Source organism: Patagioenas fasciata, chromosome 4, assembly GCF_037038585.1.
Source record: "Patagioenas fasciata isolate bPatFas1 chromosome 4, bPatFas1.hap1, whole genome shotgun sequence".
Lineage (NCBI taxonomy): Eukaryota > Metazoa > Chordata > Aves > Columbiformes > Columbidae > Patagioenas > Patagioenas fasciata.
In genome coordinates, this window is record NC_092523.1 from 79,075,444 (window position 1) to 79,089,262 (window position 13,819).

The 13,819-nt window shown below is 38.5% G+C and overlaps 1 protein-coding gene across 7 annotated transcripts in view; it reads left to right on the plus strand.

The window, feature by feature from the left end:
• CCSER1 (coiled-coil serine rich protein 1) overlaps positions 1–13,819 on the plus strand; it is a 436,344-nt gene that overhangs the window by 230,920 nt on the left and 191,605 nt on the right. For all 7 annotated transcript variants that reach the window (XM_071808258.1, XM_065837729.2, XM_071808257.1 and 4 more), the window contains exon 8: positions 1,329–1,412. In XM_071808258.1, coding sequence (XP_071664359.1) covers positions 1,329–1,412 — 84 coding nt within the window. The remainder of the gene's footprint in view (positions 1–1,328; positions 1,413–13,819) is intronic.

Below are 13,819 nucleotides of genomic sequence, written 5' to 3' on the forward strand. Positions count from 1 at the left end.
GAGTGTTGATTAATATTTTCGCAGCATCTGCATTCTCATTGGAGTGATAGCCCAACATTGATAAAATATACAGGTATAAACTCATTTTGCAGAATGGTAAGGATTCAGGTGTCCAAGGATATCGATTTAGTAACTAGAAATGGTCAATGTTACTTAGCAGAATTTTAAATCTACGGTCATTTGCTTGTGTTTGGCACTTGAACTCAGCTGTACTTACATGCCAATCTGTTACTCTCTTTTGCTCTGTAAATATTACAAGATCTGCAAAAGCATGAGAAATATTTTGCATACATAATTGTAACCAACATTATAAATAAGCTTATTTTTCTAAGCGGAGGAATACACGGGTCAAGTATCTACTGGAATGTGGGCATAGTTAAGAGCCTGAATCATGCAACCCCAGTGTATTTAAAGTAGATTAAAAAGTCTGTCTTTATGAGCTGGCCATCCTTTTTGAGTCCCTTCCTCTGTTGTGTCCCTTGTGACAATTCCTTGTAAGGAAATTCTGGTTATCATGTAGTTTATTTTTCACTCGAAATCTCTGTTGGATTGTGTCTCCCCTTCTTCAAGGATACAGCTCTTCATTTAGACTTGTATGACCAGGTGGGTGGCTGATTAGTTTGGGTTGTTATTCCTCAACAGTTCAGTCATTACGTTTGAGTTTCTACTCTTGGATGTTAATCAGAACACCACAAAAATACACGATTGACTCATGAAATTGCCCCATGGAGCTGAGTTTGACTGCAGTCTCAGCTATTAGGTTGATTTTTCACATACGTCAAATTGAGTTACAGTCAGGTTGTGTTGCTAAGTGGTAAGTATAATAATTTCTTTCTTCCATGCAGTTAATACTTGAGTTCCTGCTGTTTTGGCTGACCGATGTATGCATGGGAACGGTGCTTTGGTTTTCCTGTCAATGTCTGTTGTGCTTTCTCTTCCAAGAGCTTCACAATAATGCTTTTAAACTGATATTTCTCTAATGTTGTTTTGTGTGTGAGTAAAATTATAACAGTTCTTAGCCATTCCTTAACTGGAAAGGAATGACCTTGCAGGATCTTCAGTAAAAGGCTGAAAAGATTCAGGAAACAATGCAGTGGACTCCTGCTCAGGGAGCTATTCGCGTGGCTGTGTAATGTCTCTGGATGCATTGATTTGTTTATGCAACAGCTTAGAATATGTTTTTGAAAATACCACACATGTCAAAGGAGAACTGAGTTTCCGTTACTTGAATGTAATTATTTCACATTATGTGAAACAGCCTGTTCTTGTCAAGAGCGAAGTAAAAGTGTTATAAGCCTGTTATAAGATGTCTTTTGTTGTTTTTGTAGGATGGAATAAAAGATGAATGCTCAGTGCTGAAGCTGCAGCTGAAGGAGAGAGACGAGCTCATAGCCCAACTTCACGAGGAGCTGGTAAGGAGAAGCAGCACTTGTGATTGTGGGTTTGTGGCGGTGGTTGTTTTTATTCCTGATTTGTTGACCATTCATTTACCTGATAATGTCACTGGAGACCAGAAAGTAAAGACAGAACATTTCACGCCCGCCTAAGGCTATGTTAATCATTCATACAAACACTGATGACTGTACATTTCTAGGCACTGTCAGCCTCCCAAGTGCTTACTCCCCAGATGCACAGCTAGTAGGGGGTGATTTTAAAAGATTGCGTGAACAGTTTTCTTGCTGCACCGAGAGGCCGAGAAGTGGGACGGCACCGTGTGCGTACGCCAGCAATCCTGAAGGGCCATGCGCGTGTCCTGTTGGATGGTGAATACTTCTCACATCTATTATAGTGTTCAGCAGAAAATGAAATGGTTTTTTCGCCTTAATACATGTCTCCTATTTAAATAAAATAATAGATATTCTTATGTTTGGTGAACCTTTCCTTAGCACATGAACTGAAATGCTTGAGTACAATTAAGTGTTTTAAGAGAGACAGAATCCCCTTAAGTGACCGAGTGAGGTAAAATATGTAATATAGCGGTTAAAAATACCTAAACACATGCAAATGCATTTTATTGTCAAATTAAGGCCGTACTAACAATTTTACAATTCCATTTTTGATGGAACCTGACTGAAACATGTACATCTTCACTATTTTTAATTAAAGGAAAGATTTATTTCAGGAAGATGTCCAGCACATCCATTGCTTCTGTGGAAGCTGTGAGTGTGCTGATTTTGTATAAGCACCCTTTGGGAGGTGGGTTTGTTTCCCTAATTAGATCTTAATTATGTGATTTAGCTCAGGGGCTTTTTGTGCCTTTGTGTCTCATGGCTGGCTCAGAACTTGGGCAAAAGGAATTCAGGTCCATCCATTACTGCACCTTTACATACTAACCGAAACCACCAGGATACTCTCACACCAGGACAAATAATGAAGTTCCAGGTTGCACGGGAGAAACAAAATGCTGCTCGAGGATGAAAGATTCCTTTGCGATATTAACATCCGCAGAATAAATACGGGTCATCAATATTCTTTGCTTCATATTTGGCTGCATTAAGAAATGATGTATTATGTAATTACTATCTAAAATTAAATGACAAAATGGGACACAGGGAACATCAAGCTTCTGCGCAGTCCTGGGGCATTAATTTTATATCAGTCTAGGTCAGAACATATGCTATTTAACTGCTGGACGATTTTGTCAGTGTAAAATTATCCTGTATTGATACAGTGAGCTGTAGCTCATTTGCTGTTAACTGTTGTCAAAGTTCATCTGTATATATGTCAGTTGCAGAATAAAAAAATCCCACAGGGGATTCAGTTCTTGTACCCTATAATAGACGGAAAAGTACATTTTCCTGGGGTCATAAAATAAGGATTTCTATATGAGTGAAAGTAAGTATAATGGATTTAATCTGTGATTAACTTGAGTGTTGATACTCTAGGACACGTGCGAGTCTTGAGAGCACATTTAGTCAGTTGAAATTAAATTTTGAAAGAACTCGGTACATCTCACTTGTATTGAACTAAATGAAGCCAGCTTGGGAGGTGAATATTAGAGAAGCTGGACTTAAGGTTATGAACTCTACGGGGGGGGGGGGGGTAAAATCACTAGTGGGTGCCCACAGGATTGGAAAAAAGGACTTCTGTGTGTGAGGTATGTAAGTATAGAGTCCGTATGCCAGCCTTGGCCATCTCTGTAGGTTTGAATCTTTGCCGTACATTCTCCTGCTATGCTGTTTATCTGTAAAACTTGGGATTTAGTTTGTTTAAGAGTGTTCTAGAGCAGCTGGAATTAAAGTGCCAGGCTAGTAACAGGGCACACTAGAAGCACATAGAACTTGTGCCACAGCTGAGCATTTTGACAATCTGATGGAAACCAAGGGACTCCATCACCTTGGCAGCATCCACAGGATAACTAAAGTCTACCACATGGAGTGCAATATTGAGGAGAAGTCAGCTGTCTTTTAGGACTGTTGAGAAGGAAGTAAATTTGAAAGGATTGCTAGAAAATGCTGATAGAATTATTTCCTTCACTTACATAAAATCAGCCAAAAAATGATGCAAAAAAAGCTTTAATATCCTGTAAATCCTACAGTTATTTATGTGGGTTTTTTTAAGACTGTAAATATTAGGAGAGCAAATGCTTACAAAAGATAAGTAGAAGAGTAATGTTTGGCTAATAAAACTGGGTGCCTTTTAACTAAGCTACAATATTGCGGACACAGCCCTGGATGGATAATTACCATTGTTATTCTTGTATGTTGGGGCAACCCATGTTCAGAACATCGTCATTCCGAATATGGAAGTTTAACAATTGAAACAACAACCTGCCTGTCTTAAAATCTTGGCATCACGATGGTAATTCGTACAAGTGTGTACTGTACCTGTGGCTTTCTTTGCTGTTGGGTGCTTCTATGTAGATAGATCAATTAGTTTTTCTGCAGAACTCTGCAACTAACCTAAAGTGAACTGCAGGTAAATTGAAGCTCTTCAGGATCTTTGCTTGCTTTCTTTGCTTTAGTTTTTCTAGAAGTTTTTAGTCATCTTCCCTTCTCCTCTTGATCTATTTAATTTTCAAATACTATTTAAATAAAGTATTTCTATCACATTTGAGTGCGTTGTGAAAGAGACCTTCAACAGATCTGAGGGTGGAAAACTCCTCAGAGTTATCGTGCAAGGAGAAAAGGGTAAATCTTTGAGGAATGAAAACAGAGGTTAAGAAGTTCAGCAACAAGACCCAGGTACTAAAAATAAAATGCGAGGAGTCCCTCTGAGCAAACAAAGAACAGCTTAGAAAAATAGTTCCTTTCTTTTTAGTTATAATTTTTTATTTACTCCCTTGATCACCTGAAGCGTATTTGTCTTTTCTGGAGGAATAAATATACGTAGATGGAGAAGTGGAATAAATACCTCTCCAATTCCTGAAATGAGTGTTTTTCAGGAAACAAAGCGCGAATAGAAGAGTTTGGCTTCCGCTATGTCAGGTGCCCAAAACTGCTCCAACATTCTTTGGACATGGTGAACCTGAGCAGGAACTTGAAAATCGAGTTTAAAGCATCACTTTGTCTGCGTGCTGTACTCTTTTGTGAAAATACCCTCTTACCCCGAAGATCAAATAAACCACGTCAGTCATTTCTGTGGGGCTGGGTAAAAGGAGTTCTTGACAAGCTGTTGTTTGTCTTTGGCTCTACCTGAAGCTGCCTGTTTGTGAACACGTTCCAAATCCATCTCTTTCCACTGCAGTTCGAGCACTTGGAATGACTTCAAGCAGAAAATGTTTTTGTGGTATAGTGACAAAAATAACTGAGTGCTGCTTACAGTAACATTTATTCCGCTGCTGTCATTGGCACAGTGGCATTAACACTGAAAAATGAGCATTAACAAGATTATCCTTTCAGCCTTGATGTCCCTGTGTAACTTGAGTCATGTGTTGTCCCATTGAAATAAAAAATGCGGTGACACGGTTTGTGTGGATTCTGAGTGGAACCGGAGGCAAAATGAGGACAGGAAATTAATCCCCATCACAGCCCAGCTCTTGGAGATGTTTTTCTGCTGTGGAGGTGGCTCTTTATCAGATGTTAGACTTTGTATATTTATGGAATATCTAGGTATAGTGCTAGTTTGGTGAGCTGTTCCTCAAGCTGTAGAAATTAATGGGGTAGGACTAGATACTCTGGAACTGGCTCAACAAACCATAACTGCCTTTTTGTTCTTGTTGTTTTATCTCTGCAAATTGTAATTTGTGCAATTTTGTGGGGTTTTTCATGGAAGCCTGAGATGCACTTGAATCCTGCTGATAAACTGGTTGTGAAAGACACTGGGGTTGAGTGTAAAAATCACCTTGAAACAGTTACACCAGTATAGATGCCTTGAGTTGCAGAGTCCTAGAATCACGACTTATTTTGACAGGCGAAGAGTGAGATATGGAAAAACAAATCAAGGAACACACGGTGAATACTGGTTTGTGGATTTTTTTGGAAAAAAAAAGAAATTTTTATTAAACCACTATTTTCAAAATTTAAAAAAAATCACCTTTGAAATTGTAAAGAAATGAGGTAATACCCATTTGAAAATAATGTTATTACTTATATTAATATTTACACTGGTTACCTGCTTGCTCTACATTCTACTGGTTTGTAGTGTTATTTTAGGTTGGCTATTTTATGAAGGGACATTACAGACTCCTGAACAATGTACATAAAAGTAGACAGTTGTGAGTTCTTCCAAATCCTCTTTCTTTCTCATGCTTAGGAACCATTAGGACCAGAAAATAAATAATTAGGTGTGCTTAAACATTATTGAAGTGTCAGGCTTCTTTATCCCAGTTTTGGCAGGAGAATTAATTGCACATACTCCAGAAAAGGCTGGTGTGATGTGTGATGGCTCTCTGAATCACTTCCAGGAGACAGACACACAGTGTGAAAGTGACAATATCCCGGTCACACAGTGGGGATTAGGCAGTGATTCCGGGTCCGTGCCGGTCCCTTGAGTGGTTTGCTGTGATTTAGGTGAAACAATAGGTCTCAATGCCACCCTTCTGTTGTTTTATTTCTTTTTTAACCAATTTGACTTAGCCAATTTTAACTCTAATGAAGATATAAAGATCCTCGACTACAGGTATATTTTAGGACAACTGGAATTGGCAGCATCCTGAGGTGTGGTGGGCAGGAAGGCTTTGTATGTTGTAGTTCATCATCTCTGTAGCTGTTACGTACTATTGACTGACACGCACTTCTAGAGATTCTAATTGCTCCTTGAATGAATCCTTGTAGATCATCTTTCCTACGTAGCAGCATATAGTGTAGTGTTTGTTTTATACCATGACCGTGTTGAGGTCAAACGAGAGCGTTAACCTGTGTCCCTGGAGCAAGGCTGGCTGCACCTGAGACTTTGTGGTGCAAACCAGGATTTGTATCAACGCTTGCTGGTAATTGTGGTAATGAAGAAATCTATGTTTTAAGTACTCTGAATAAACAATATGAAGACAGCAAAGAGCCAGTGTGATTTTTCGTATGGTTTGGCTTGCTCAAAAGGAGGCAGATGGCTGAAGTGCGGTAACGCGTTAATGTGGAATGATAGTAAAATGTGGGATATCGCTGATAAACAGCGTGTTCTGAGATTGTATACACGGGCCTGACGAGTGTCCCGGTAGAAAGCTAGCTTGTGAATTTCTACTTGAATTGGTAACTTCCTTCAAAAAGAATATTACCCAAGTAATCTGGCATATTTTGGCTGTGTTGATAGTTTAACTGGATGAGCTTTCTATACTGCTTCGTATCTTTTAGAAGATGATAAAAAGGTAATATATGGTCACCGTCAGAAAATCAAATAAAAAACAGTGCTCTTACTGACTTTTAACCATATATTCAATTTCAATTACAAGGAGAAGATAATAGCTACTGGTTAATAGTAAATTAACTTAATCTTTCACATTATGCATTTATTTGACTTTTCTGACTGCTTTTTCATTAGGTTGCTCTATATGGCCAGTAAAATAAAAACAGTAAACCGTTTCTTATTATTCTTTGTTGAGTTCAGAAAATAAAGTGACAATATATCTTTTCAGTTTTGGTTGGTGCTTAGTTTTCTTTTCCAGAGCTATTGTTTATGAATTATTCAGTATATTTGAAATGTGCTTAACATATTTTGGAGTTTTCCAGTAATAATGCAAGACATTTATCGTACATTTCCCAATTTGACTTACAGATGATATTGTTTTTCTCCAAGGGAGCTCTCATGATTTACCAGAAGAGTAATAGAGTTTGCAGGCTGTAGTATTTATCAGAATTCACACGTTATCAACACAGGACTCTGTAAATCCAGACTTTCTCACAGCGTGATATTTGCGTTCCAGCTTACAAATGAAGGTTTTACCAAGCACTGCTAGTTGGGCAATAGGATATGCTGTATTATTACGGTTTTGGGAAGAACAAGGGAGCTATTGTACGAGCAGTATGGTGATGAGAAGGAAGAAAAATAAACTATCTTTATGTATATTTGCTTCAGTGTGGTTGGTGTGCGTTAGAAGGATCTCGAGTTAATAGGCTGGAAAGATAAAAAGTGGTGCAATTAAAGGATGATCCAAAGCGGCAGGAGAACTCAATCTATTTTTGAGCTGAACTGTGTAGCTATCATGTTTCTTTGAAGAGCAGGGTGATAGATTATGAAGGGAAGGGTGACACGGAGAGGACTGAAGATTTTGAAATTGCCACTGGATCCACCTTTTACGGCAACTGCAAACACAGGTGTGCTTAGACTATGGAACTTGCTATGCAAACGATCCTTCTTCACTTGGTGTGAGGAAGATTAGATCCGTTTCTGGAATTCTGTGGCATTTATTTTGTTGTATCTTATTAAAGATATCTTTATAAGATATCTCTTTTAAGATACCTTTATCCAACCAGGCATTGGAACAGGCTGCCCAGGGCAGTGCTGGAGTCACCATCCGTGAGGGGTTTAAAGGTGTTTAGACGAGGTTCTCAGGGACACGGGTTAGTGCTGGAGTTGGGTTCTGGTTGGACTCGATGATCCCGAGGGTCTCTTCCAACCAAAACGATTCTATGATCAGCTCCTTTTTCTTGACCATCAAGTACCTTAGGATATATTGTCTAGTACTATTGGATTCTTATTTTGTCAAATTGGAGTTTGTAACTCATGTTTGTTTCTCTTGATTTTTAAACCTTAAATTCATGGACCGTTCTGCTTAGCCAGCAAAATTTAAGTATCCAAGCAGAGAGCTTTTTTCAAAGATGTCACTGTTACGAAAATCTGGTTTTCTGCAGAAATGAGCAAGCAGATGGAGAGGGATAGAGTGAGTGTTAGTTCTTAACCAGGGAGGCCATAATTAACTGAGAAGTGCAAAATGTACATAAGCGGTAGGGAATTGGGAAGCTGCTGACACATCCAGTTATCTGTTTGTCTGTGTAGATAGGAAGAACCCTCAAAGAGTGGCAAACCTGAGGTTCTGTCTTTAATAATTCCTAGAAACGGTAAGGAAACATGTCTGAAGAACAGGAGGTCCATTTCAGCTTTGGTTTTCCTTATTTATTAATTGTGTTAATTTATTTTTGTTATTCATGAGTTTAGACTTCTCCAGACTAAACGAACCCAGTTCTCTTACCTCTGCTTGGATGTCTTTTGCCCCCCCATGTTACTGGCCTGTACTATCTCCAGTTTGCACCCACCTCTTGTGCTGGGACCCCCAAAACTACGTGTGTTATTTTCAGATCCAACCTCCACAGCACTGAGGGGAAAAATCATTTGCTGGATCTGTCCTTGGCAAGGTAGCCCAGCATGCTCTGAAACTCTTGGTTTTGGGCTCTGAGCATAAATCATAGTATTATTATTCCATATCATAATTAACTTCCACCGTAATGAAATTATTTTTTACATTATTATGTTTAAAGTAGCGTTAGGCTAATTGAAAACATGATCTTTCTCTCACGTGGGTGTTATCCAAAAATCTAGCTAGTTATCAGACTCCTAGCATGTCTTCTAATGGTACCAGATGTCAACTGTTATTTAGACACCTATTATTTAAGAAATTATAAAATATGGATTCAGGCCAGGATAGGGAGTCGAGACCATGTAGGATGTATTGCTGAATAATATTCTCCCATTAGTGGGTAAAATGCAGATTTGCCTGAGATCCAGGTTAATGTTTAACATCTCTTGGAAATGATCATCACAAACAACATTTTTTTACCGGATGCTGTAGTGTTTGTTTCTCTAGAAATAGATTCATGTATTTAAAAATCAATGAAACAACCAGAGAACAAGTGAGACTGGAGACAGGGCTGTTCTCCCTGTGCATGCTGCTTTGCCTGTGGAAAGGGTTAAAATACAACATATTGTGACTGTTAGATATATCTGTATAGTAAATAGAATAAAGCTCTTCTGTTTGCCGTCGGAGTCTGTTTGGAAATATAAATAAGGCCTAATAGTTCTTTCACACAAATAAGTTCAGTATTAAAAACTGGCTTTAAAAAACACCTTATGAAGTGATCAGTGGCACATCAAAGAAAATTTGAGTAAATAAATTAAATAATGAGAAAGGAGTTGTGCTTCAAGGAAGAATATATCAGTTGTATTGATTTGGTGTTTGTGCAGATTTTAATTACAATTGTATTTTTAGCTCTACTTAGCCACCCAGAGGCCTTTGGGAAGGGCTAAGTATAGATTAAAAAATCAACCTCTTTATCACAGGCACCAGATATTGTCTTAATTTTAGTCTTTTATATCTTTTCCTATACTGCTTTATTGACATGATTGTGCCCCGCACGGAGAATTATTGCGTGCCATGAAAGAGTCAAGTCCAGCCTTCTTGTTCATTTATTCTTTCATCACATTGCTGAGGCTGTACTAAGGGTGGATATTAAGGAGAAATTCAGATTTGGTGGCATGGCTGCCTACCCAGCAGGAGCAGGATTCAGCTGGTCATCTGTAGGTTAGGAATCATCTAACAGTCATGGCTTTATGACTCACTGTGGGCTCGAGCCACCTTTCATTTGATGACTTAGAGGTGTTTCTACTTTCTAGAATTATTCCCTTTAAAACATGAGAAACTTACCCATAGAGAAACTTTTACGTTGTGATGTGGAGTGTTTGGTGGTTTTTCATTTGTTATCGTGTGAGTGTTTTGTTTTGTCTCTGTTTTTAAGTGTAAAAAGGCTGGTGAGCATCAATTCTATTTCTCTTGAGCAAGGACTCCTCTCACTTTCTTTTTACGCAGCTTTGACCAACACGATGTGTAAAATGTGTCGGCTGATGTTGGCATCGCTTTTTTTTCTACCATTATATTCAGTGTGAATAGACAGGCATGCACGTACTGCTCAAAAATACATTTTTAATGGTTATGTCTTGCTGTTATAATTTTCGTGATCCGTATCGTCCGTTTTTACAGAACGCTTTGTAGTTTCATCATGTTTGATTTGGCATAATTAACAGAAAGGCCATCTGATGCTAATGGAGCTGATGGACATGATGAGGTTTGTTCAGCAAAGGAAGGAGGTTTATTCACCTGTCCCTGGGGAGCTGCTGCCTCCTGCCCAGGTAAATCTTGGTACCCAGGGACAGGATTCTGTGCTAAATGCTTTTCAGGCTTTTACATACGCTTACGCTAATGTGCACTTAAAGTGTCAATGTAAAATGTTAATAAAAGTTTGCTCATTTAGTTTGCCGAACATCTCTTCCTAACTGTATCGTACCATATGTCTAACTTATGGAACAGCATCTTTAAAGAAGTCTTAAGGGCCTCACTTTACAGGTTGAGTGTTTAGCTCTCTGAATGTCTTTGCATTTCCTCATCAGCTTTCTTAGTAATGACTTCAGGCTGCGAAATTACATACGTTTATTGGTGAAGAACATTAAAGACGTGTCAAACCTGATTACTCAGCATTTTGTGATGGCTTTTGCTTTTTTTTTTCCATAGAGCTCTAGTGATCGTTAGCATCCCTCTTTGTGTTTTGTAGTGCTATAGTCCTCGTATACGCTGATGGGAGTAAATAAAACACAGACTAATATTCCATAGCTCTGTAGTGTTGCTAATCTCCCAGTAGGCACTCGGTGAAGTGGCTCCTGAATTTTACTATAAATAGTGCTGTGCTTCTCAGGAGGCATGGGAGTAGAATTTTAGGCTCACGGCTAATTAATGCAGTCGAGAATCATCACGTACAAGGAGACATCTCTCACAGCTCATCTGTTTTTATGCTAAAATAAGTGAAAATAACTATCCTTCCTTTTTCTGTGAAATGTTGGCTGCTTTGGTCTTTCGTGTGTAATTACTGAGGGAGAATTGCATGGATAGGTTTATGCATGGTTCTTTGTTTGGAAAAAACAAACCAAACAAGCATTGTTTAACAATTCCATCTGTACATCAACTTACACGTTGGTCTCGATGCTGTATTGTGTATATTTGAACTTAAATGCGGTATAGAAAACAAGTTGAGAGTGTCCTATTCATGTTGTAGGGTTAGAGCCATGTAGTCTCTTATTCCATTGTAGGAGTTGAAGTAATGATGCAGTCAACTTCTCATTCCCTTGTGATTTATGTGTCAATAAGGACCAGGTCTTCAGTGGGTAAAGCTACTTGGTGTGCTGATGAGCTGTGCTGATTTACAGCAAGTCCTGTCATTGCATGTCTAGAGGGGAAAAGTCTAAGTGTCCATCCTGTAGGAGAATAATAGAATGCTTAATTTACTTAATAAGATGCTTTCAATGGACAGGTATATTAATGAAATATTTAGCATGTAAAGGTTGTTGGCAGCTTATTCTGTCATTCATTAGATCAGATGGCTTTTTCTGATTCAAAGATGATTTGTGTGCTGCATTGGAAATAGAGAAGTGTAAACAAGGCCAGTGTTAACCAAGTTGCGTGTCTCCCTCTGTGATTAATGGTGTGACCTTGTTAGCCAAATAACCAGAAGAACAAGGTGTTACTGTTAACATCAAACTAGAAGTGAAGAAAGGAAAAGGTTGACAATGCTGTATGATAGCTCCCATGTGCATTAAATATATATATATATATGATAAAACCAACCAAACACACGCACAACCCTAAACAATGCAAACTAAAAACAAATGCCAAAAAAATGACCCCCCACAAAAAATCCACATGGTAGAGAAGTTACAAGCTGATCTTTCTGAAGTAAAATAGCAACAGCGTCTCAGACTTCACATGGTAAAATGTAGAAAACGAGAATAATTTTGAAGGTTTAGTAATTGTTTCCTGAGATTTTTTTGGTTTATGGTGGCTGAAGTACACAATAGCAGTGATAAGAGTGCAATCTCAAAATCAGCCAGAATGGCCTTTAGGAAGATTTGAAAAGATATTGTGCTTGATGCTGGAGAAAATGTCTTTTCTATTCAGGAGGTCGTCTGTTCACCTACAGAACCAGGAATGTGTTAAAACACATGCAAGCGTTCGTGAAACTCAGGGAGGAAATGACTTGGAGTGGTTTCCAGGCACAGCATCAGTTTAAAGGGATGTTTCAATTGTCCTGAAAAGAAGGTTTAACAAAGTCAGAGTATGTCAGCTTTGACAGGGGACTTCCCGAAAAGCTGAATATGGTACAAGGTTTGTTTTACTGCAAAGCATCTTGGTGATACTAGAATTATGTACGTGTGTTTGTGTCTGCCCAGGCAGGGGAGATGAACAAGAAGGAAATAAAGAACATTTGTGCTCTGTTGTATCTGGCGCTTTCCATGGTTGTGCAAAAGAGGCTCAAGCTGCCAAAATTGTATTGTTGCCTTCGTGAATTTGGTACAGTTTTAATATGAAAACCCCCCCAAACAATAGATATTTTCTCTTGGGGCAGAGACAGTCGAAGCACAAAGAACAGAGTATGGTTTTATAGTTTAATAGACAGGGCATTTTTGGTATACATACAGAATATACTGTAATGAGTACCTAGAGATCTAAAGCTGGCTTGGTAATGAGAGATGTGCAACGTGGTGTCACAGGGGTTTAAAACAGTATGTTAGCCTTTAAGCTTTAAAAGATGGAGTTCCAAATGACCATCTGAGAAGCCCATACAGTCCATTTAACACAAATATTTCATTAATCCTTTAAAAAGCATGGCTGAATGTGCCATGCCATTCAGGCTGTTCTTTTAAGAGACTTTGAAAAATACTGGTGAAGTCCACTTGAAGCTCTGTGAGGACCTTTCTTCTTCAGCAGGAATGAAAGTTCAGCCGTTCTTGGCTTTTTGTGTGCAGTTCCACAAGGGTTTAGAGCTTTTCTGCAGGTGACTTGTGAAATGGAGAAGTCTTTTTATCTCCCTGGTGTCTGAAAATTTCAGTGCAACCTTTTATATATAGTAGATAATTTTTATTAGAAGTAAATTTGTTGTTGTTATTTTGAGGGTTTTGGAAGAGCTCACTTGAATTTCAAGGATTGGAGAAAACTGATGGTTTACTTGGCCTCCTTTATGAAGTCATCCATTACACAACGGGTGCTGCCTGTTTTTCCTGTCTTTTTAAAGTGGATTTTTAGAACATTCCTGGGAGCGTGGCCTGGGTTTGGAATCTGCTGGGGTCAAGTCTAGGAGAGTATCTCCAGGTCTAGTGCCTTGAAGCATTTTAATTCTAGGTCTGAGCTAACATGCAATTGATTTCAGTTTAGTATTGTCCTGAAGGTCTCAAAGAGGGGAAAAAACTTATAGATTCAGACTTGTCTTATTTCCAGACAGGAGTAATTTATTAGTCAGAAATCGTGTTAACTTCAAAACCAAAGGCAAGGAAATGCATTTGTGATTTGCATTTGAAGATGCTCGTAACTTTGAGCATTAACTTCAGTATCGCTGTATTATTTTTTCCCTCTTTACGTGAACATTTTGTAAAAGCACAACAAAAGAAATGTGATGTTGAGATAAAGATT